At 34.3% G+C, this 26832-nt stretch overlaps 1 protein-coding gene across 11 annotated transcripts in view; it reads left to right on the top strand.

Annotated features, from left to right (window-relative positions):
* The window catches only part of LOC131144180 (DNA-directed RNA polymerase 2A-like), a 34200-nt gene extending 10195 nt beyond the window's left edge, over positions 1 to 24005 (top strand). For 3 of the 11 annotated variants that reach the window (XR_009133755.1, XR_009133749.1, XM_058092641.1), the window contains one exon: positions 15275 to 15451. Coding sequence is in view for 7 of the 11 variants with exons in the window: in XM_058092641.1 (XP_057948624.1) it covers positions 15275 to 15282 (8 nt within the window). In the remaining 4 variants the exon portion in view is untranslated. Of the gene's footprint in view, positions 1 to 6964; positions 7292 to 14738; positions 15172 to 15274; positions 15452 to 18486; positions 18739 to 23764 lie in introns of those variants that run through there. The other 8 variants (XR_009133754.1, XM_058092640.1, XM_058092642.1 and 5 more) reach the window with 6 other exon arrangements.
* Positions 24006 to 26832: the final 2827 nt, after the last annotated feature.

Here is a 26832-nt window from a genome sequence, read left to right as displayed (position 1 = left end):
GCTGACCCAATCATGGTTGAGAATTGGATTCAGGAGATAGAGAAGATATTGACAGTGTTGAGTTGCACTGGGGAGTAGAAGGTTTTCTTTGTCACCTTCAAGATAGGAGAGGTCGAGCGATGGCGGCTAGCGTTAAAACTGTTGGAAGTGCAGCGGGCGGTACCCATAGTTATGGCATGGAGTCACTTCAAGGAGGTCTTCTACGACCAGTACTTCCTCGACACCACCAGGGATGCGAAGGCGGAGGAATTTCTTAACTTGACTCAGGGGCACCTCACCGTTCAGCAGTACGCTGCTAGGTTTGTGGAGCTTTCTCACTTCACCCCCTTCATGGTCCCAGATGAATACCAAAAGGCGAGAAGGCTTGAAAGAGGCCTGAAATAGAGGATCCACGAGTAGGTGTCAACCTTGCAGGTATAGAACTTCTTGGAGCTAGTGGACAAAGCCACCGTAGCAGAGTTGAGCCTGCAGAGAGGTGCAGAGATGTCAGAGCAGAGGAAGAGACCTATGCCTCCCAGCTCCTATGCAGATGCCATACAGGGTTCATGGAGGGGAGACGGAGATACTATGGGTCAGAGGTTAGATAGGACTAATCGAGACTACCAAGAAAATTCATCATGCCCCCACTGTGCTAGATGTAATCGGAGGCATAGGGGGGAATGTCGGGGTGGGGGTACTGTGTGCTATCGGTGCTGCAGGTACGACCATACAGCTCGATATTGTCATGGATCGCCGAACAACGCACCCGCTCTTGATCAGAACTGGAGGAACAATTCGGTGCCTTGCGGCCGCCCGATGCGTGTTTACACATTTGCCCTGACCGAAGCAGATATTGCTCGTGGCGCAGCAGCAGGTAATGTGTTTATGAATTGAGTTAAGCAATAATTTTATTTAATACTAAGATAACGTAGTTATTCGTATATATGGAGCATGATGAAATTTTGGTATAAGGTTAGTTAGGTAATAACATCGTTATGTAAAATAATTGATTAACGAATTTCGAGGACGAAATTTCTATAAGAGGGGGAGATTGTAGAGATCTGAACCCAAAAAATAAAAGAAAAATAAATAAAAGGAAAAAGGTTTGGTCAGGACCAAACCGTCGACGGTTTGGTGAGACTTATAAAAACCGTTGACGGTTTTCCTACAGGGCAAACTACCGAGAGCATATAAGGGCGTTTTTGGTTTGGAAAATGGCCAAATCGTCGGCGATTTTGTGCAGGGATAGCTTGCCTATAAATAGACATTAGGTCTTTTTTTTTTTTTAAAAAAAAATCAATTCTCTCTCTCTCTCTCACACACACTTCTACGCTCACCCGAAGCCGCTCTCGCTCTCGGAACGTCTTTCTAACCTCTCTCGGGTTGTTGGATCAGTTTCTGTGGCAGTTTCGTAAAGGTAGGATCTTCATCTCCTGATCGTTTTAGGCATTTTCTTAGGATCAAGTAAGGGGAATAAATTATGCTAGCGTTTTATTAAATTTGAACCGATTAAACTGGAATTTATGATTTTAGAAACGTTATGCTAGTTGTATTTTCAAAATCCAACCGATTGAAACTGAGTATTATGTGATATAATTTCTCTGGTCAAATTATTGGGGTATGATATGATATTCAAACCGTGTGACATGAAATTAATTCTTCATAATAAACTAGTCGTGATTACTGTGGTAAATGAATTGATATGTTTGGGTGATTTGTTTTATATGGTTAGTCGAGTATTTCACAATATAACGTTGGCAGACTTGAGGAGTTCGTTATATTGTCCTGAATATAAATCACAATATAACGTTGACAGGCCTGAGGAGTTCGTTATATTGTCATTTATATAAATGCGGGTAAAACGTTGGTAGTCCTGAGGAGTTCGTTTTATTGAATTACTATGAAGAGGTCATTGTAAAAGTGTAACTGTGGATGTCGATGGTGAAATACGTGCTGGGAATGATGGGGAGAGATGCCCTGAGAACCATGAAAAGTGAAGTACTCGTGCAGTATCCTGTGTGGATGTGAATGATTATGACGAAGTAAAACTTTTCGCCTGAGGGTTTATTGAGTAAGGTGAGTGCCCTAATAAGTATCAGTTGTAGTCTCACCCAAATTAAAAAGGGCAAGGTTACAGGCGATATCAAAGCAAATGGGCATTACATGTATGGACATGTAATCTCTCCAATCCTTTAGAACTCTCGCTTATAAATAATTACGTATGAGTGAGTACTATCTGCATGTGGCTTTTCAGTTGATGTTGATTAACAAACGACTATATTTTGTATATGCTAAAACTCATTTGCCACACACTGATATGATTTATTCCATCCTTGCTAAGAAATGTCTCACCCTAGCGATTTATTAACTTTTCAAGTCCTTCTGGAGATCGGGCAAAGCGTGGGCAGGGTTTAGTTTTTGTGACTGTGAGTGAATGTAAGATACTGGAACATATAAGTTTTTGATTTAAATGCTGGTTATGTCATATGGACAGATGGAAACTCTTTTTGGTTGTATAGTATAGTACTATAGTATTTTATTTGAGGCAGTTTAATAATTTTCTGCTGCGTGAATGATATTTATGGTATCAGAGATAGGTGAATAGAACACATAATACCTCGGGCCCCACTCGACGGGTTCAGGGCGTTGCAAAGGTCGCTATAGTGAAATACATTATTGACATCGAGTTGATGGATGTGCTAATTGCGATCGGAAGCAAGAGCCAAAATGGTACGGATGGTGGTCATTTTAGCAACTGGAGCAAATGTGTCGGTGTAGTCGATGCCTTCCTGTTGATTGTAGCCCTTGGCAACTAGGCCAGATTTGTATCGTTCGATGGATCCATCAGGGTTGTATTTTATCTTATATACTCATTTGTAGCCAATGAGTTTCTTACCATGAGGAAGAGGAGTAAGGTGACAGGTGTTGTTGAACTCGAGAGCATCAATTTCAGTACGCATGGTAGTACTCCAGTTGGGATATGTCATGGCCTGTAAAAATGATTGTGGTTCTTTGGCAAGAGAGAGAGAGAGAGAGAGAGAGAGAGAGAGAGAGAGAGAGAGAGAGAGAGAGAGAGAGAGAGAGATAGAGAGTTGTGGTGAAAACATGGTGAGAAGGAGATAAGTGGGAATAAGATAAAAAAATCAATCAGATAATAAGGGTTACCTAACGAAAGGACCATTGCAGAGTCAGATGATTGAGTAGGTCGAGATGGAAAAACCTGTTCCATATGAAAAGTTTGTAGGTATGTCAGTGGCTGAGTAGGACAACTGGATCGTTGGGGAGGTGGAGAAGAGGGTAAAATATTAGATGGGGATGGAGGAGAGGTTGGTGGTGAAGATGGTGATGAAGATGGAACTTCAGTGATGTTGTCAAGAGAAGAAATAGGACAAGGTAGGATGGGTTCCATGAGTTCAGGAGTAGATGAAAAAGGGAATAAATCTTCATGAAAGAGAACATGTTGAAACACAAAGACATTATGTGTTGCAAGGTTATAAAGTCGGTAGCCTTTTTGGCCATATGAATAACCAAGAAAAGCACATCCAAATGCTCGAGGATCAAACTTAGATGAATTTTGCAAGTGAGTGGAAGCAAGGCAAAAATATCCAAAGACTCGCAGATGGCTATATGCAGGTTTGATATTATACACTCTTTCATAAGAAGACAAACCGCCTAAAATAGGGGAAGAAGTTTGTTTAATGAGATAAATTGCGGTAAGAATGACATTCGCCCAAAAGTGTATAGGCATATATGCTTGAAAAATTAATACAGGGGCAACATTAAAAAAGTGATGATGTTTGTGTTCAACTATTCCATTTTGTTTGGGAGTGTTGACGCAATTGGTTTGATGTATAATGCCTTTGGGAGCATAGAATGAAAGCATGTCAAACTCAGACCCATTATCACTTCGAATGATTTTTATGGTGGTTGAAAATTGATTTTTGATAAGGTGGGTGAAGGATTGCAAAATTGGGCATGTGTTAGATTTGTGGCGCATTAAGTAAACCTAGGTACAATGGGTATAGTCATCAACAATGGTGAGAAATTAGTGTGTACCACTAGTGGAAGGGATGCAATGGCTCCTCCAAATGTCAACATGCAACAAGTCAAAAGGTTTAAGAGAAGAAATGGAACTAGTTGGAAAAGGTGCACGAGTTTATTTTACCAATGGAAAAATTAAACATAGATCCAAATTGGAACTATAAATTTCTAGAAATTTATTGGAAAGAAAAGACAAATTTTATTTGATAGATGACCCAAACCACGGTGCCAAAGTTAGGAAGTGGATGTGGATGTAGATGTAGCCACTTGACAACGAGCATTCCTGGAGTTGGTGAATTGGTATAAGCTATCCTGCTCAGTTCCTATCCCAATCATCTTTATGAAGCGTAGATCTTAAATGAAACAAAAATTAGAAGAAAAAAAATAATGAGACAATGATGGATTTTGCATAATTTATGGACAGAAATTAAGTTGAAATGAAAAGCAGGGACACTGATCCAATATGAGTGACGGTAGCATGAGATCCATCTGGTAATTGAACATTATGGCCATGTATTAGAATAGATTATGTGAGACCAGTGAGTAAACCATAAGATTAGTTGCACCACTATCAAGAATCAATAATAAATCATTTTGAGATTTACCTGACAATGGTGACTCAACACTACCCACTTAGTGTGCCATGGGTTGAGAGGGAGTAGAGTTGTTGAGAATGGCTAGAAGCTGCTAGCACTGTTTAGGGGTGAAAGGAAGGCTACTGGTAGATGGATATGAAGCTTGATGAGTACTATGCCTGGTACCCTAACTAGGTTTCGAATTGCGAGGCCTTGGAGGGAAGCCATGGATACGGTAGCATCGATCTACAGTATGACCCTCTTTGCCACAGTGAATACATTTGAAAGACTTCCTGGGTGGACCGAGGCACCCTTCCTTTCGTGGCTGATAGTTGGTGGTATCCAACGCAATGCCATCAATGGATAATGGAGACAAATGTTGCGATGGCGTTCTTCTTGAAGCATAAGGGCATAGGTGCGGTTGAGAGTAGGAAGTGGATAAATCAGAAGTATCTGCCCATAGATTACAGTGTAGAAATCATTGAGGCCCATTAAAAACTTCAAGACATGATCTAGTTCTTGTTGTGTGCTACATGTGCCGGTAGATGTTCCTTGAATTGCACATAACTCATCCCACAATCTCTTCAATTTGGAAAAATATGCACCAACTGATAAGGATCCTTGAACAAGATTAGCAATATCTTGTTTAAGCATGTATAAGCGGGGACCATTGACTTGGGAGTATCGATCTTTCAGATCGTCCTACATGGTATGGGCAGTTTCATAATAGATCGCACTATTAGAAATTTCCTTTGAAATAGAGTTGAGAAGCCACGAAATTACCATAACGTTGCATTGTATCCATTGTGAGTATTTTGAGGATTCAGAAGATGGTGGCGATAGCGTTCCATCAGTGAGAATCATTGCACGACTCTATGTGGAATAATTGTCCTTTTGTAAGTGGTGGAGAAACTAAAATTAGTCCAGGATGATCTGATTGTTGGAGACATAAGTGATGATTGAGATCATCATATTTTTCCATCTTAGTTGCTTTTTCCATATTTTTTCGGAGCTGATGGTGCCCAAAAATCCATGGCCGTTGAAAATTATGTGCTTAGAGGCCAACTTAGTAAACTTAGTTGAATTTAACCACCCAAGTGTCCAATTCAGGCATATGAGGTCCAAACTAAGTTGGGTCATTCCCGAAACATCCATCACATCGAACTGGATGTGCCGAATCTGATGGTGCTCAAAAACTCATCCCTGGGAATTTTTTCTTCACTTAGAAGTAAAATTAGAATACAAATATGTTGGCCTAATACGGCTTATGACTCTTATTTTGATGATAATAAAGCAAAGAAATTTAATATGCTTCAAAGTTATGATGTTTCAGGAAAACAAATCTGGAAGCTCAAATTCAAGAAATCTAAGCATACAATAAATGATCACAAGGAATATTTTGAAAGCTTACATCAATATAAGTGATCTAAAATGAAAGCTCAAAGAAAGATGAAGTCTAGGACCTAAAGGACTCAAAGCAAACAAATTTATATGCGAAGACTTCAAGGAATTCTAGAATTGAAAAGTTGAAAGAGTCTATAGGACATGTTATGTAAGTACTGCAAGTATACACCAATATGAGATTGTTTGAAGCTCATTAGATAAGAGTCTTAGAGACCTAATTTTTAATCTTGGAAAATATTTTTTAAGTAAACAAATAAAAAATTCAAGATTTGAGAAGCAAATAGAGTTTTTGTAAACAAATCTTAAAAACAACATTTTTGAACTAGACAGAAGCCTGACTGAAAACCCTCAATAGGTTGACATATTTAATGTTTTTAAGATGGACAGATAGAAGGTCGTCAGGCTACTGACCAGACCTTGTCAGGCGCTTGACGTGGTAAAAAAAGAAGTCTGATTGGGTTTTGCCAAGCAACTGCCACCTTTTTGCCTGTGAATTTAAACTGCTGCCACGCGGTAAAATTCAAATTTTTTATAACGGGAAAGTTTTTAAAATTGATTACTTGGGGCTCAAACTTATCTAAAACTTGGGCACTACTCCAAGTAAACTTGGGGATCAAGTAAATTACTTTTCCAAGTCTATAAATAGCCTCCAAGGCCATTGATTTTATTCACTAAGCATCAATTTCAGCTCTCAAACTCTCTAAATTGCTCTCATCTTTCAAAGGCTCTCTTGCTCACATATTGCTCACGAAATCCACCGAGATTTGCTGATTCTTAATCACTGATTGTGCGCTCAAAGTTTGAATCTTTCACTCATTGAAAGAATTAGCTGGTGATAAATTTCCTTGAGCTTCAATTTCAATTCCATATTGTATTACTTTGAAGTGTATAGTTTTGAAATTGTACTAATTGGCTTTATTGGAGAGTATCTTGTGTACGAAAATCTCTTGATTATTTTCTTGTAGATTGTTGATGGATTCCAAGGTGTTTTGATCGTTGGACCGAGCGAGGGGTATCGCTTGGAGAGGGTGCTGTGCCTTTAAGGAGGAATTTGTAAAATGTTTGCTCCGCCTAGAAAGGAGCGTTCATAGTGGAATCCTCTAGTGGTATTGGCCAAAGGCGAGGACGTTGATTGGGGGTAAGCTGAACCTCGTAAAATCGTGGTGTTCTTCTTACCCTACTATTTTAAATTTCAGTACTTTATATATTGTATGTGTGTATGATAAGTGCAGGCTAAGGGATCAACACTAAGTTAATAGAAGACTCTTAATAACAAAGAAAATACGTTTCAATTAACTGTTTGCGGAAACCCTCAAGGGAGTACGTTGGTTAATTTGCGGAAATTTTAATTAAGAGAATGCAATAAAATTCATTCCAAAGATAGGGCTTGCATACTATTTACAAGGTTGCTGACAAAAGTTGAAATTGCACAAACTATTGCAACATTTTGGTTGATTTGGTATTTGTGTTTGATTATTTTGAATTATTGTTTGGTAGATTGTTTGGTTACGTTTTCAATAAATTTGTGGCGTGTCTTAGTTTTGGTTTATGAATTGATATAACTGCGTGTTTAGTAAAACAAACTCAAGAATTCATAAAAGGAACCTAAAATTTTTAATAACCTTGTTATAGTAAAACAAACAATTCACCCCCCTCTTGGGATCATTGTTCCACTTTCAATTGGTATCATAACCTTGTTATAGTAAATTTTAATTAGAAGCTATAGAAAGATCTAGATGACATAAATTGGAGTAGCTCCCTTTGGTGAGGGTCAATCCTCAACTAGACCACCCATATTTTGTGGACTTAACTACACATTTTGGAAACAATGCATGATAATCTATTTTCAAACAATGGATTGGAAAGCATGAAAAGTTGTCACACGTGGTGACCTAATTCCTACTAAACTTGTAGATGGAAAAGAAGTACCTAAAGAAGAAAAAGATATGACCTACATTGACCATAAGATGCTACAAGTAAACTCAAGTGCTATGAATGCATTGTATTGCGCTCTTGATGTTAACAAATTCAATAGAATCATGACATAAATCTACAAAGGAAATTTGAGACAAATTAGAAGTAACCTACGAAGGCACCATAGATGTTAGAGACAATAGGATTGATATGTTGACTAGTGAATATGAAGCCTTCAGGATGAATCCGAATGAAATAATAACTAATATATACACTAGGTTCACACATATAATAAACTCCCTAAATGCTTTAGGAAAAAATTATTTGACCTATGAAATGATCTGAAAAATTCTTAGAGGGCAGCCACCCATTTGGGAACCCAAAGCCATAGCCATTATGGAAGGAAGAAACCTTAAGAATACTTATCTAGATGAACTTAAATGATCTCTACTTACCTATGAGATGAGTATGTATGAACGAAATACTAACAAGAATAAAAAATCAATAGCCCTTAAGGTAGCTAAAGAAAAATCTAGTGAAGAAGAAGAAGAGTCAAGTAGCCTAGATGATGAAGAACTAGCATTCATTACTAAGAAATTTGGAAAATTCTTTAAGAAAAATAAAAGGTTTGCTAGAAAGTTTAAAGGATCAAAAACGGAAAAAGGAGAAGGTAGTAAAAAGGAAAACAAGAAAGAACCACCCACTTGTTACAATTGTAAAAAGGTAGGACATATTAAACCCGATTATCCACAGCTCAAAAAGGATGCCAAAAAGAAGAAAAAGAAGGCAATGAAAGCTACGTGGGATGACACTAGTTCAAGTGAATCAGAAATTGAATCAAGTGATCAAGAAGTGGGCAACATATGCTTTATGGCGCATATTCATCCATTGAATCTAGTGATAGTTCATGCAGTGACTCTAGTGATAGTATGCCATCATACAAAGAAATGCAAGTTGAACTCTTTGCTTTGCACAATAGATTTGTAAGAGTCACAAAAAGGAACATTGCTTTAAAAGAACAAAATGAATCAATCAAAAATCAACTTGATACACTAAAATCAGTTGAAAAAGAAAAAAGATTTACATATTGATGAACTTATGAAAAAAATAAATGACTTATCTCAAGAGATAGTTAAAATACAAGTAAATGGTCAAAGTAAGAAAGACTTAGAAATAAAAGAACTAAGAGATAAGATTGAAGACAAAGAGAAAATCATATACAACTTTACCAAAGGAAAAAGAGAACTTTGAAAAGTTACTTGGTAAACAAAAGATGTCATTAGATAAGGAAGGAATTGGATATAAAGGAGTTGAGAACAAAAGGAAAAGGGGTCTCTACAAGAGATATTTTGTCAAAGAATCAAAATACTATGCAAGCACTTCCTCAAACAATATCTATTAACACACTACATGTTTCCTATGTAAGAAAAAGGGACACATTAAATTTGATTGTCAATTTAAAAGAAAAAGTGTAAGAGTAAAGAAAGTATGGAAAATTAAAGAAAACAAAAATGAATCTAAGAAGTCTAGAAAGTTTGGATTCCTAAGACTAACACATTGAATCCTTCTTGTAGGTTTGCCTTAGGACAACCACATCAAAAGACAAATGGTACTTGGAGAGCGGGTGTTCTAGGCACATGACCAGAGATAGATCCAAATTCACCACTCTAATGCTAAAAGATGGTGGATACGTCCCTTTTGGAGACAATGCTAAGGGCAAAATCATTGAGATTGGTAAGATAAGTAAAGAACCTTCCCTTACTATTGATGATGTATTATTAGTTGAAGGGTTAAAACATAATATTTTAAGCATAAGCTAATTAAGTGACAAAGGATTTGATGTAACCTTTAAACAAGATAAATGTGTTGTTGAAAATAGAGAAAAACACAATGTTTTCTTCACTGCTCAAAGAATTGACAATGTGTATTGCATAAACTTTGAAAAGATGAAATCTCAAAATATTACTTGCTTAGTGTCTATGAATGAGGCTAGTTGGTTATGGCATAGAAGATTAGGACACTAGTATGAACTTATTGTCAAGATTAGCTAAAAGGAACTTAGTAAGAGAACTTCCTAGTACAAAGTTTGTTAAAGATAAAATATGTGATGCTTGTCAATTAGGAAAACAAATTAAGTTCAACTTAAAAAAAAAAAGAAACATATCTCTACTAGTAGGCCATTATAACTTATTCACCTAGATTTGTTTGGACCAACTAGGACACAAAGTCTAGGAGGAAAGCAATATGCTTTTGTTATTGTTGATGACTATTCTAGGTTTACATGGGTACTCTTCTTAACCTCAAAGGATGAAGCATGCAATATGTTAATAAACATATGTAAAAGACTTCAAAATGAAAAGGGTTATGACATTACAAACATTAGAAGTGATAAAGGAAGAGAATTCAATAATAAAGATATAGAAAAATTCTACAATGAACATGGAATTAAACACAAATTTTCAGCACCAAGAATTCCACAACAAAATGAAGTTGTAGAAAGAAAGAATAGGACACTTCAAGAGATGGCTAAGATTATGTTGAATGAAAATAAATTACCCAAGTACTTTTGGGTTGAAGCGGTTTACACCGCATGTTATGTAATAAATAGAGTTCCATAAGATCTAGCTTAAATAAAACTCCATACGAATTATGGAAAGGAAGAAGACCTAATATAGTTTACTTTCATGTATTTGGATGTAAGTGCTTTGTGCTTAATGACAAAGATAACTTAGGGAAATTTGATGCTAAGTCAGATGAGGGTATCTTCTTAGGATATGCAGCAAATAGCAAAGCATATAGAATCTATAATAAGAAAACACTCACTATTATTGAATCAATCCATATAACTTTCGATGAAGCTAATCCATATACTAATACAACTCAAATTGAAGAGAAAGATGATGCCTTACAAAAACTAGAAAATTTAGATATTGAAGAAATAAAAGAAGAAATTATTGAAGACTCCAAATGATAATCCTATAGAAAATTATGAATTACCAAAGGAATGGAAATACATAAGAAATCATCCCAAATACCAAATAATAAGAGAACCTTCTGAAGGAGTAACTACAAGATCATCTATGAAAAACCTATGTAACCACTATGCATTTCTATCTCAAGAGGAACCTAAAAATGTTGAAGAAGCCCTTAAAGATGAGTCTTGGATAATTGCTGTGCAAAAATAGTTAAATCAATTTGAAAGAAGTAAAGTATGAAAATTAGTACCAAAACCTAAAAATCATTCAATTATTAGAACTAAATGAGTATTTAGAAATAAAAAAGATGGAAATAGGATAGTTGTTAGAAACAAAGCTAAACTTGTGGCTAAAGGATATAACCAAGAAGAAGGTATAAACTGCGACGAAACTTTTTCCCCCATAGCTAGAATGGAAGCAATAAGAATGCTATTAACTTACGCACAAAAGTTTCAAATTAAACCAAATGGATGTTAAAAGTGCATTCTTAAATGGATATATAAATGAAGAAGTATACGTAAAACAACCTCCAGGATTTGAAGATATAAAACAACTTAATCATGTATTTAGATTAACCAAAGCTTTGTATGGATTAAAACAAGCTCCTAGAGCTTGGTATGAAAGCTTAAGTAAATTCTTACTAGATAATGGTTTCTTAAGAGGAAACGTAGATGGTACCTTATTTATAAAATCCAAAAACAAAGATATGCTTATAATTCAAATCTATGTTGATGATATAATATTTGGTGCAACAAATGAAAACTTATGCAAAAAATTTGCAAATGCATGCAAGATGAGTTTGAAATGAGTATGATGGGAGAATTAAATTACTTTATTAGATTATAAATTAAGCAAACCAAAAATGGAACCTTTATAAATCAAACAAAATACGTAAAAGCCACGCTGAAGAAATTTGACATGGAAGGAAGCAAGCCTATAGGGAATCCCATGAACACCTCAATAAGCATTGATAATGATGAAAAAGGAAAATTTGTTGATACAAAATACTATAGAGGAATGATAGGTAGCTTGTTATATTTGACAGTAAGTAGACCAGATATAATGTTTAGCATGTGCATGTGTGCTCAATTTTAATCCACTCCCAAAGAATCACATCAAACTGTTGTTAAAAGGATACTAAGATACTTAATAGGGACTCTTGATATAGGATTATGGTATCCCAAGAACACTAGTTTTGAAATGATTAGTTATTTGGATGCCGACTATGTCAGATGCAAGATTGATAGAAAAAAACACAAGTGGCACATGTCACTTCCTAGGACTTTCCTCAGTATCGTGATTTTCAAAGAAACAAAACTCAGTAGTTTTATCAACTGCTGAAGCTGAGTATGTTGCATCCAGGAGTTGTTGTGCACAAAGCCTATATATGAAACAACAATTAAAAGATTTTAATCTAGAATATTAAACAATTCCAATTAAGTTTGATAATACAAGCACTATAAATATTTCAAAAAAATCCAGTATCTCACTCAAGAACAAAACACATTGATATTAAACATCACTTCTTGAGAGATCATGTACAAAAAGAAGAAATAATCCTTGAGTTTGTTAATAAAAATGATCAATTGGTGGATATTTTCATAAAACCACTTTTAGAGGATTAGTTTGTATTTATTAGACGTGAATTAGGGATGTTACATGCTCGAGAAGTCGTTTAGGAAAGACATTCAAAACAACCTGCATGATAGGTGACTGCCACCTGAAAGGCAGGCGCCTGCCAGGCTACTGCTTGATGAATATGAGTCATCAGGAGCCTGGCTCTTCGAGTGGTAGGCGCCTGACTCGTGGTGGAATACTTACTTAAAACACAAAAAACGTTTCATTTCAAACACATCAGCCGCCTGCCTCTATTCCATTCAACTCCAAAACTCTTTCTCCTTCCCTTATCACCTTTTCTTCTTTCAAAAATCCTTCCATCCCTCTGTTCCTACTTCATTCATTAAACCCTAACCATCCGATTCTAGGGTTTTAGGCATCTGAGGAGTTCATCACCATGCCTCGATCAAAGACCACGGGACACAAAGACAAGGCTTCCTCCTCTCGACAAGCCAACGACGATGAAATCGAAAAATGGCTAACCTCCGCTCATGCAAAGTTGTTGTATCGAAATCATATTCAGAACACCGATCCCATTTTTGGTAAAGTTCTTGATGTTCCTTTCTTTGATTCTGATTTCCCAAAGTTTTATTATTATTCAAAGATATTGACTAGGACAAGTTTATTAAGAATCAAGCCAAGGGATATTATCCTGACTTGATTAAAATGTCTATGCCAATATGATGAAGGAAGTTGGTTTTTCGACTGACCTCATGGGCCATTCAATCACTCTCACACCACAATCCTCATGCAAATTGCTTCGTCTAAAACAAGGAAAGTTTGAATGCAATCCTATCGAAAAACAATGGATTATGGAACATGACTTTACCCCACAAGAATTTTTACCACTTATCATGGAAGATCAACCCATATACATTGGCAATTCCCCACTTTACAAACGACTTAATCTTCAAGCCATGATCCTACACAAATTGATTACTTACAATATTTTACCTAGAGCCGGATCATATGAACATGTTTCATTCTTACATTGTTTTGTCATGTGGTGTTTGCTCAAAGAAAAAAAGTTGGATTTGGCAAGTCTTCTTGATTAAGTGGATGATAATGAAGGTAGAAGCTCCACGTATTGTTCTTCCTTACGGTGGGATTCTATCCTTGCTATTTGCACATTATCAGATCATAACATCATCCACCAAAATTTTAAAATAGACCCATTATGACTTATTTTCCTCTACTACTCTAAAATTGATGGATTATAAGAAGTGTACACAAGGATGGCTTTACAGAGGAAACAAGCCACCTCAGCTGGCTCCTGAGGATCCCATCCCTACTCCACAGGAAGCAAACATGCCTTCGTGGTTCCTCCCGTTTTATAATCATTACACCAACTTTAGTAATGAAATGAAAGATGGACTTAATTCTCTTCAGGAGAAAGTCATTAATGTGCAATCTCAGTATTCCTTACTTGATCAGTGTCTTGATAAAATAGAACAGCATCTTACTAGCTCCTCACGGGGTGTAGCCCCTATGGACATCAGCTCTGCACCACCAAGTGATGCTACATTTGATGAAGAGTTTGAGGAAAATGAGGAGAGTGATGAAGTTTCCAAGGACAAATCTGCTGAGGAATCTGAAGAAACTAAGGAAGGAGATAACGCCTCCAAAGATGCCTCGGAAGAAGCTGCAGATGAAGAAGTTGATGCTACTGAAACTGATAATGATGCTTGATCTAGACATCTATCTTTTGTGATGTTATTGACTTTAAGACTATCATTTTTTCTGCTCACTTTTTGTCTTGCTATGGATGTACTGTAAAATTTTTTTATTATATGCTTATTACTATAGATGAACTTTTTGCATTGCTCTTTTTGAATAATGTCAAAAGGGGGAGTATTATTATGAGCAAAAGAAGATGATCACCTACTTAATGCATGATATAGCAAAAGAAGATCACCTACTTAATGCTATATTACTTGATGAATGTTATCTTATGAACTTGTGAACTTTGATGCTATAATACTTGATGCAAGATATCTTATGGATTTACTTGATGAATGTTATCTTATGGACTTAATGACATAATAAAACTTTGAAGATATTTTCATTATTATGCTTATTGTGAGGGGGAGCAATTTAAGGTTCACTCTCTTTTTGCTCCTTATTTGTCATCATCAAAAAGGGGGCGATTGTTGGCCTAACAAGACTTATGTCTCTTATTTTGATGATAACAAAGTAAAGAAATTTAATATGCTTCAAAGTTATGATGTTTCAGGAAAACAGATCTCGGAAGCTCAAATTCAGGAAATCTAAGCATACAACAAATGATCACATGGAATATTTTGAAAGCTTACATCAATACAACTGATCTAGAATGAAAGCTCAAAGAAAGATGAAATTCAGGACCTAAAGAACTCAAAGCAAACAAATTCATATGTGAAGACTTCAAGGAATTCAAGAATTGAAAAGTTGAAAGTCTATAGGACATGTTATATAAGTACTTCAAGTATACACTAATATGAGATTGTTTGAAGCTCATTAGATAAGAGACTTAGAGACCTAATTTTAAATCTTGGAAAATATTTTTTAAGTAAACAAATCAAAAATTCAAGATTTAAGAAGCAAATAGAGTTTTTGTAAACAAATCTTAAAAACAACATTTTTGAAAGAATTAGCCGATGATAAAATTCCTTGAGCTTTAATTTCAATTCCATATTGTATTACTTTGAAGTATATAGTTTTGAAATTGTACTAATAAGCTTTATTGGAGAGTATCTTGTGTACGAAAATCTCTTGATTATTTTCTTGTAGATTGTTGACGATTCCAAGGTATTTGGATCGTTCGATCGAGTGAGGGGTATCGCTTGGAGAGGGTGCTCTGCCCTTAAGGATGGATTTGTAAAAAGGTTTGCTCTGCCCCGGAAAAGAGCATTCATAATGGAATCCTTTGGTGGTATTTGCCAAAAGGCGAGGACGTAGGCTGGGGATAAGCTGAATCTTGTAAAATCATGGTGTTCTTCTTACCCTAATTTTTAAATTTCAGTACTTTATATATTGTATGTGTGTATGATAAGTGTAGGCTTCAGGGATCAACACTAAGTTAATAGAAGACTCTTAATAACAAAGAAAGTACGTTTGAATTAACTGTTTGCAGAAACCCTCAAGGGAGTATGTTAGTAAATTTGAGGAAATTTTAATTAAGAGAATACAATAAAATTCATTCCAAAAACAGGGCTTGCATACTATTTACAAGGTTGTTGACAAAAGCTGAAATTGCACAAACTATTGCAACATTTTGGTTGATTGGGTATTTGTGATTGATTATTTTGAATTATTGTCTGGTAGATTGTTGGGTTACGTTTTTAATAAATTTGTGGCTTGTCTCAGTTTTGGTTTGTGAATTGATAAAACTGTGTGTTTAGTAAAACAAACTCAAAAATTTATAAAAGGAACCTAAAATTTTTAATAACCCAATTCACCCTCCTCATGGGATCATTGTTCCACTTTTAAACCAAGCTTAACTTAGTTCATTTTAGGTACTTATGTATCCAATTCGGGTATACGAGGTCCAAAGTGAGTAAACTCTGTCCCAATGCATCCGTCACATTGACTTGGACATGCCAGAGCTAATGATGCCCAAAAACTCCTCGTAGGGAGCTTTTTCTCCACTTAGAAACAAACTTAGCATACAAATAAACTTAGTAAATTTAGTTCATTTTAAGCACTTAGGTGTCCAAGTTGGGCATACGAGGTCCAAACTAAGTGTGGTCAATCTTGACACGTCAGTGACATTGAGCTTGATGTGCCGAAACTGACGGTACCCGAAAACTTCTCCTCGGGAGCTTTTTGCGCACTTAGAAGTAAAGTAAAAATATAAACAAACTTAGTAAACTTAGTCGATTTTAATACTCATGTGTCAGAGTCAGGCATACGAGGTCCAAACTAAGTGGGGTCAATCCCAAAACATCTATGACATTGAGCTGGATGTGCCGGAGCTAACGGTGCTTGAAAATTCCTCCCCAATTGAAAATTATGTGCTTAGAGGCGAATTTGGTAAGCTTAATTCATTTTAAGCACTCAAGTATCTATGTCACGCATACGAGGTCCAAACCGAGTGCGGTCAGTCCCAACACATCCATGACATTAGCTTGGAAGTGCAGGAGCTGACGGTGCCTGAAAACTCCTCCCCAAGAGCTTTTTGCGTACTTAGAAGTAAAGTAAGAATACAAACAAACGTGTTCAAGTCAGGCATATGAGGTTGAAACTGAGTGTGGTGAATTCTAACTCACAAAACTTATCTATTTAAAGTTGTATTATTATTTTTTAACTATGTCCGAATGTCCGATTATTTTGTTATCAAATCATTTATACTTATAGTATATATACATACATGTTCAAAAATCATATGCTAATTTTATTTATTTATAATTATTCACTTTTTGGGTTTGCTGTTGTCACAATATCAAGACGATGCCAGTCACTACAGTCGAATGCAGCTTTTGACCTTTTCTATATTTTTTGTTATCTGAATAGAATGAATTTTAATATTTTAATTTGAATTTGTATAATATATTTGTATTTGTATTTGAATTTGAATTTTGAAATTTTATGAATTTTTTAGTAATTCTGGTTGTATGCTAAAATGTAATTATAGGTTTTCACAGGAATTAATGAATGAAATAAAAAAATATTAATTTTAAATTATTAGTGACGGTTCTGAAACCGTAAATAATAGTTAATATTTTAAAGTATTAGTGACGGTTTTATTCCGTCACTAAAATCCTAAGACTGTCTGTTGGTCTTATAAGACTTAACATCATGTTTTGATGCTAACAAACAAGTGAAACTTAACATGCTTTGTTTAGTGATGTCTTTTCAAGACTTGATGAATGCAAGGTTAAAGAATACATGAAAGCTTGTACTTCAAAAAAGGATGATTATATCAAGTTTAAGGCATGAATTAAAACTTGAAGGTCATGAGAGCATTAATATTAAAGAAAAAACTTCAAGAATAAAAAAAAGCTCAAAGATTAATGAAGTTCAAAATCTAAAGCAATATTGAAAGATCAAGAGAGATAAATCTTGAAAACTCACATCAAATTCAGGATCAATGAAGCTCATCACTAAAGAGAACTCAAAGCAAAGAAGAGTCAAATGAGTCTTTAGGATAAACTTTGTAAGTACATCAAATGTGATTCAAGTAAGAATTTTCATTTTGAAACTCATTTGGTAAAGAGACCTAGAAACCTTGTTTTTAAGTCTTAGAACATATTTTTCAAAGAAAAACAAATTGATATTCCAATATTGAATAAAATAAGAAGAGAGAGAACAAAAATATTTAAAAATAAGGAAAAATTGTTTGATAGGCGGCTGACTACACATGGTCAGTCTACTGCCACGTTAAGAGTTTTAAATGTACAGATAGAAACATGACAGTCAACTGTCTAGAATTTGACAGGCAACTGTCAGTGAAATTTGAGACAACTGACTGTGTTTGGACAGTCAACTGTCACCTTTATGCTCATCCTTAAAAATTCAGTTATTCAGTGACAGGCGCCTGACTCCCTGTTGATAGGCGACTGCCACCCTACTGTTTGTGTATTTTATGAGTGAAATACACTGACAGGTGACTTCCAGAGACCTCATAGTCAACTGTCACGCGGCAATATTTAAAATACATAATAGATATATTTTGAAAAATTAAATTACTTGAGGCTCAAACTTATTTAAATCTTGGAATCTACTCAAAGTAAACTTGGGGAACAAGCTAGATACTTTTCTACATTTATAAATATACCCAAGTTAAATTGTTTTAATAACCATGAATTCAATTCAGCATTCAAAATCTCTCTTAATTGCTCTAAAATTCTCAAGGCTTTCTCTTGCTCTCAACTTGCACGAAGTTTATTGAGTTCTTGCTGATTCTACTCACTAATATTGTGCTACAAATACTAATTCTTTCATCAATTGAAAGAATCATACGGAACAATTCTTTGTACATCTATTTGATTTGTATCTTGTAGATATTGACGGTTCAAGATTATTTGGATCGTTGGCTAAGTGTGGGGATATCGCTTAGAGAGGCAGACTCTAGCCTAATTGAAGGAGTGACCGAACAAGGGTACATCGTTTGGAGAGGTGAGCTCTAGCCTACTGAAGGAGTGTGTAAACGATATTGTTTCGCTCGACAAAGGAACTGATTTTAGTAATCCTTTGGTGGTTTTGCAAAGGCGAGGATGTAGGCTGGGTATAAGTCGAACCTCGTAAAAATTCCGGTCTAACTCTCTCTTTCCCTTGCTCTTTATTTTAGCACATATAAATTGCGTGGTTGATTTAATTTTCTTAATTATACAAACTATGTAATTTGGAAGTAAAATAAACTTAAAGTTTAATTTTGATTTGGGATTGTGGAAGCCGAAAGGGAGTATGTTGATTGATCAAAATTTTGCTGAAAACTCAAAAGAAAGTACGTTGTTTGGTTAACACCTAAAAACAAATTAACTAAAGAGTTTATTTAAATTCTAAGTTGTTTGGAAATTAAGTTGAGGTTTGCATTGAAGGAACGATTTCACATTCACTTCAGGGATTGGTTCAAATTCATATCCACAAGGCTTATATAAACAAACCATCTTAAGTTCTTGCATTACCAAAGTGCTGTATATTTTAATCTTGGTTTGGTTGTTTGCTTTCAAATTTTGGTTGATTGATTAATTGGATGATTGAATGATTGTATGGTTGTGGATTGAATTAAGAAATAAGCTTTTGCTGAAAGTTTGAAAAATCAACAAGAAGTTAAGAATTCCTAAAAAGATTTAAAAGAAAATTTTTAAACCCAATTCACTCCCCTTTTGGGACTATAACTTAGTTTTCAATTGGTATCAAAGTGGGGTTATAGCAAATCTTAATTAATAGCTATAAAAAGATATTAATGACTCATATAGGTGTAGCTTCCTTTGGAGAGGGACAATCTTCAAGTAGGCCTTTTATCTTTTGTGGACCTAACTACACATTTTGGGAAAAAACGAATAAAAATCTATTTTCAAACTATGAATTGGAAAGCTTGGGAGGTTGTCACAGATGGTGACCTAATTCCCTTTAAACTAGTAGATGGAAAACAAGTTCCTAAGGAGAAAAATGATATGACAGACTTTGATCATAAGATGTTGCAAGTTAATTATAATGCTATGAATGCTTTGTATTGTGCTTTAGATGCTAATGAATTTAATAGAGTAATGACCTGTAAATTGGCCAAGGAAATATAAGACAAGTAAGAAGTAACTTACGAAGGCACTATAGATGTTAAAGATAATAGGATTGACATGCGTACAAGCGAATATAAAGTTTTTAGGATGAACCCGAATGAATCCATAACTAATATGTTCACTAAGTTCACTCACATAATAAATTCCGTAAATGCCGTAGGAAAAACCTATACTACTTATGAAATGATTAAGAAAATTCTTAGAGGGCTGCCACCTATATGGGAACCAAAAGTCACTGCCATAACAAAAGGAAGAAATTTGAAAAAAACCTCCTTAGATGAGCTAATAGGTTCTCTCCTCACATACGAAATGACAATGAATGAAAGAAGTGAAAAAACTAAAGTCCAAGAATCTAGAGCCTTCAGAGCTTCAAACTCTAGTAGTGAAGAAGAAATAGATTAAGATGAATTAGCCTACATATCCAAAAAGCTAGCAAGATTTCTTAGAAGAAATTTTAAATTCAAAAGAAAATCCAAATCCGAATCAGATGAAGAAGAAGAAGAAGAAGAAAAAAAAAAATTAGCAAAAAGAAATCAAAAAATAAAACTCCTAAATGTTATAATTACAACAAAGCTGGACATATAAAATCGGAGTGCCCACTACTTAAGAAAGATTCTAAAAAGAAAAAAGAAAAAGAAAAAGACCATAAAAGCCACTACTTGGGATAGTACAAGTAGTTCGGAATGTGAATCAAGTGACCAAGAGGTTGCTTACACTTGCTTTATGACATGGGACAATGAGGGAAGCTCCTCATCCAAATCGGTTAATGGGTATAGTAGTGATGAATCAAATGATGAGAGCATGCCATCTTATGAAGAACTTCAAAATGATTTATTCAAAGTACATAAGAAAAGTAACTAAACAAAATACTTCATTGAAGAATAAGAATGAAGGTATAATGAAAGAGATATGATCCCTTAAAATTGTTAAAAGAGAAAAGGATTCAAAAATCAAGAAATTAGAAAGTAAGAATGAAAAGATGATGAATGAAATAGAAGACTTTCAATACCTATCCTTGGAATATGAGAAAGACGTATATATTTTTGAATTAGAGGATAAAATTAGAAAATTATCTCAAGAATTAGAGAAATCACAAAAGAAGGTTGATGAAAAGAATGATATTGAGATAAATAATCTCAAAAATCAAATTGAAGATAAAGAAAAGATCATTTACAACTTCACAAAACGAAAGGAAAACTTTGTCAAAATGATAGGCTCACAAAGGATGACCTTAAACAAAAAAGACTTTGGATTTAATGGGGTTGAAAATAAAAAGAAAAAGAATCTTTACATGGGTTATTTTTCAAAAGCATCCAAAGATTATGCTAGTATATCTTCTAATGCTTACACTAAGATCATATGCTATCAATGTAAGAAAAAGAGACTTATAAAGTTTGAATGTCCATTTAAGAGAAAGTATAAGTACCAAGATGAAAAACTAGTTCATAAACGAAAAACTCCATATATTAAGTTATTCCCCTTTAAAAATTGAGAAAGTAACTTAATACATGATCAACAAATGAACTAGTTGAAATAGAAAAACTTAAAGATAAGTTTAAGAGCTTATTATAACAAATTCAAAATGACATTGTTGGCTAAAATCATAGGATGATTTTTACAAGGCTGAACTTAAGAAAATATTAAGAAAATATCAAATTAAGCTTATTACATAAGTACCTTAGTTTTCAATATGCTATATGCTACATGTGTATGACTTGACTTGACTTGACTTATATTGAAAATTTATGATTCACTATGTTGAAAATTTGAGTATGAGATTATTGAGCATAAGCATAAATTTTGATATGAGATTAATTTTTGACCATGCATGCCATTAATGAATCACATGGATAAACTTACTGCTCTTTATATTGATATCTATGAGTTATGAAAGATATAATAGTTATATTGGTATCCATGAGTTATGTATGATGTGATAATGAATTTGGTATCTATAAAATACTTTGGTATCCATAAATATTTTAATTGATATCAAAATTTAAAAGATCACTTGGTATCACAATCTAAAAGTTCAATATATTTTTGAGCATGACAAGTATGATTATATGAACATGGTATGACATTGATGATATTGACATGATTTTGATATTTGGTGCATGGTCAATGTTTTGAAACATAAGATAAAAAAAATATAATTGGTAACAAAACTGAATGTATTGAATTTAGGGGGAGTGTTATGACTTATTGCTTATATTATGACCGTTTCCCTATTAATCAATTAGTATCATGAATTAATAAAATTTTAAATTGATACCATGAATTAAATTTTAAATTGGTACCATATAAATCAACAATTGGTATCTTAAATAATGTCAAAAAGGGAAAAAACTGTTAATAAAGATGTTACAACTCATATACATGACTATTAAAACACACTACACATGCTATATTGGAAAATAATAAATTGAGTGTGTACATATGTTTGATATGCATGTTTGATGATATGCTCAAAATATGATTTTATTTGAACTTAATCATTTTTTTCTCTTTTGATTGATGTCAAAAGGGGAAGAAGTTTTAAGTAAAAATTAAGCATGATATTGCAAAAATTGAGCATGAACATAATATATATCAAAAGGAGGAGAAGTACTTGATATTGATTGATAAACTTGAACTTGAATGATGCGATGAGCATGCTTGTAAAATGAAGTAATGAGCATGATTGTAAAAGAGTTTTTGAAATTAATATTGATCTTGCGAATATTGTTAAGATGATGCTTATTGAAAGGGAAAGTTTTTTAAGGCTCACTCCAATTTTTTGCTTCTTGTTTGTCATCATAAAAAATGGGGAGATTATTGGCCTTACAAGAATTAACATCTTGTTTTGATGCTAACTAACAAGTCGAACTTAACATACTTTGTTTAGTGATGTCTTTTCAAGACTCAATGATGAATGTAAGGTTAAAGAATTTATGAAAGCTTGTACTTCAAAGAAAGATGATTATATCAAGCTTAAGACATGAATTTTTGAAGATCATGAGAACATTGATATTAAAGAAAAAGCTTTAAGAATAAAAACTCAAGCAATCAACATGGAAAGCTCAAAGATCAATGAAGTTGAAAATCTAAAGCATTATTGAAAGATCAAGAGAGATAAATCTTCAAAGCTCACATCAAATTCAGGATCAATGAAACTTGACAATAAAGAGAACTCAAAGCAAATAAGAGTCAAATGAGTCTTTAGGACAAGTTTTGTAAGTACTTCAAGTATGAATTTTCATTTTGAAACTCATTTGGCAAAATTGACCTAAAAACCTTGCTTTTAAGTCTTGGAACATATTTTTCAAAGAAAAATAAATTGATATTCCAAGATTGAATAAGCAAAGAAGAGAGAGAATAAAAATATTTTAAAAGAAAGAAAAATTGTTTGATAGGCGACTGACTGCACATGGTCAGTTTACTACCATGTTAAGAGTTTTAAATGTACAAACAGAAACATGATAGAACTTGACAGACGTCTGTCAATGAAATTTAGATGATTGACTGTGTTTGGACAGTCAACTGTCACCCTTCTTCTCATCCTTAAAAACTCAGTTATTTAGTGATAGGCGCTTGACTCCCTATTGACAAGCGACTGCCACCCTATTGCTTGTGTATTTTATATATGAAATACACTGACAAGTGACTGCTAGAGACCTCACAGTCAACTATCACGCGACAATATTTAAAATACATAGCGGATATATTTTGAAAAATTAAATTACTTGAGGCTCAAAATTATTTAAATCTTGAAATCTACTCTAAGTAAACTTGGGGAACAAGCTAGATACTTTTCTACATCTATAAATACACTCAAGTTAAATTATTTTAATAACCAAGAATTCAATTCAACATTCAAAATCTCTTTTAATTGCTCTCAAATTCTCAAGGCTCTCTTTTGCTCTCGACTTGCATGAAGTTGACGGAGTTCTTGGTGATTCAACTTACTGATATTGTGCTACAAATACTATTTCTTTCATCCATTGAAAGAATCATACAACGCAATTCTTTGTACATCTATTTGATTTGTATCTTGTAGATATTGATGGTTCAAGGTTATTTGGATCGTTGGTCAAGCGTGGGGATATCGTTTAGAGGCGAGCTTTAGCCTAATTAAAGGAGTGACCGAACGAGGGTACATCGTTTGGAGAAGCGGGCTCTAGCCTACTGAAGGAGTGTAAACGGTATTGTTCCACCCAGCAAAGGAACTGGTTTTAGTAATCTTTTGGTTGTTTTGCTAAAGGCAAGGACGTAGGTTGGGTATAAGCCGAACCTTGTAAAAATCCCAGTCTCATTCTCTCTTTCCCTTGCTCTTTATTTTCAGCACATATAAATTGCTTGGATGATTTAATTTTATTAATTATACAAACTATGTTATTTGGAAGTTAAATAAACTTAAATTTTAATTTTGATTTGTGATTGTGGAAACCGAAAGGGAGTACGTTGGTTGATCAAAACTTTACGGAAACCTCAAAAGGAAGTACGTTGTTTGGTTATCACCCAAAGACAAATTAACTAAAGAGTTTATTTAAATTTTGAGTTGTTTTGAAATTAAGTTGAGGTTTGCATTGAAGGAACAATTTCACATTCACTACTGGGATTGATTCAAACCATCTTAAGTTCTTATATTATCGAAGTGCGGTATATTTTAATCTTGGTTTGGTTGTTTGCTTTCAAATTTTGGTTGATTGATTACTTGGATGATTGAATGATTGTGTAGTTATGGATTAAATTAAGAAATAAGTTTTCTCTGAAAGTTTGAAAAATCAACAAGTTAAGAATTCCTAAAAAGATTTAAAAGAAAAATTTTAAACCCAATTCACCCCCCCTCTTGGGACTACACCTTAGTTTTTACCGTCACTATAAATTCTATATTTTCTCACTCAAAATCGTCATTAAAGCGTAAGTATTAGTGTTAGTTTTGAAACATCACTAATACTCTATTATTAGCGATGATTTTAGAACTGTCACTAATAGTCTATTATTAGTGATGGTTCAAAAACTGTCACTAATAACTGCTCCAGTGAGTATTAGTGATGGGTTTAAAACCATCACTAATCATTGACTGTTAGTGACAGTTTTAAAAATGTCACTAATATTTGAGCTTTAGTGACAATTTGAATCGAGAAAATGTAGAATTTATAGTGACGGTCTTGGGATTTTAGTGACGGAATAAAACTGATGCAATTGGTGTAATCCCAAGGTGGGGGGTGAATTGGATATTTTAAAGTTCTTAGTCAAATGTTCGACAACAATATATCACAACTTAGGGTCAATCTAAACAAAAATTAATCTAGGAGATATATGAATACTTAAATAATCAACACGAGTATCACAGTTCCAGTATTTCCAAGCAATCATAAATAGATACTTACATGTAAGTGCAATAATTCCAATAGATAAATGTAATCAAACAAGTATTGCAATGTAAAGAGAGTATAGTAAGAATGACACAGGATATGTTATCAAGATTTGGCAACTGTGTCTACGTTCTCGCCTAAAGCTAACCAACTTGAGGATTTCACTAATGCTCACTTAATGGGTGGAGTGTCACCAATTACACCTCCTCTCCTTACTGAGTCAGGAATACCCCAACTCACATTACAGGGCTGAGACCAACCTATAATTACACCTTACAGGATGGTGCTCCTAGTTCACCTAATCGGGTTTGAGCAAATCTGGTGCACGTTACAGGCCAATGCAATCCTCTTCCTACCACACGCCAAGAATACAACAACAGTAAAGATTTTTTGTACGATTAACGTGCTTCTAGACTAAGAAAATGATGTACAACTTTAAGTTGAACTGCACTCTTGCATGATAAGAATTAATGCTCAATAGAGTTTATGTGAAATATCTCTCAAGCGAGTATTTATCAAGTAATGTGAGAGATAATTATCTTTGATTTAAAAATAAATTTATGTTAAAGAGTTTTTCAAATATCTAACGCTTAAATAAATAATGTCTCCAAAAATATTTTCAAAATGAAGTATAGGAGATGTTGGATATAGCTAAAAAAAATAACTTTTACCAATAAGCACAAAAAGAGCCTTTGAGTCTTGCAATAAAAATGCACAAAGACTCACAAGTTATGAAGAGTTTTCCCAATCAAATATTTATCAACAAAATATAATGGGAATAACTCAAAGCTAACTCTCAAAAAGATACTTAAAATCAAATGAATGAGAGAGTATTAACTTCAGAATAATATAATGAACATCCCACAAGAATGACAATCAAACTCTTTTCAAGTTGCAATGAGTTTGCAAATAAAGAGTATGATAACACAAAGAATTTTTTTTAGACAGTTTTTGCTAATCAAGTCCCCAATTATGCTTACAAATGGGATATCCATAGATTTCTCAAGATTTTTGACTGTTGGGGACACTGAGGGAATTTTAAAAATTGTTTAATCAAAATTTAACCTTGATTAGCGCAGCAAAAATTCGTGAGCTCGAGAGGTTTGGTCAACCCACAGATTGGTCGGTCAGCTGAACCATTTGAAATTTAATGCAAACCCGCGAGGGTCAATTGATAGAGCACTAGGCCGATCGGCTAGCCTCTTAGTAACCTTCAAATTTATTTAAGGCTCAGTCGGCTGCATAAAGAGCCAGTTGGCTAAGCTAGCGGCGAAATCCCAACTTACATAGGTTCGGTCGGTCGATGTTCCTTTAGGTCATTAAGACCGGTAAGCCGAGTATGCCAAAGGGGTCGTGTGCAAAGGTCGGGCAACCGAGGAAGATATGTGTTATGCTGGAGCCAGGAGACGCGTGAGCTGAGCTGGAGACACGTGAGCTGAGCTAAAGATGCATGAGATGCAAGCTGGAAATGTTATCCGAGCTATTTAATTTTGATGAATGAAATTTCTCAAATCTAATTCATTGTAATTTATTGTAATTGATTCCAAGCTACCCATAAATAGATGAACTGTGGAGAGATGAAAACACAGTGAAAAGAAAGGAAGAAGAGAGTGTGAGGAAGAGAGAAAAGAGGCCGGAGAGAATTGTACTTTCTTTCTTGACGGTTTAAGTGAATTGTGGTGTACTCTGTGGACGTAGTTCGATCTTGACCGAACCACGTAAATTTTTGGTGTTTCAATTTTTCTAG

This window comes from Malania oleifera, chromosome 12 (genome assembly GCF_029873635.1).
Source record: "Malania oleifera isolate guangnan ecotype guangnan chromosome 12, ASM2987363v1, whole genome shotgun sequence".
Classification (NCBI taxonomy): domain Eukaryota; kingdom Viridiplantae; phylum Streptophyta; class Magnoliopsida; order Santalales; family Ximeniaceae; genus Malania; species Malania oleifera.
The sequence above is the reverse complement of the archived record's forward strand: the minus strand, read 5'-3'. Positions and strand labels throughout refer to the sequence as shown.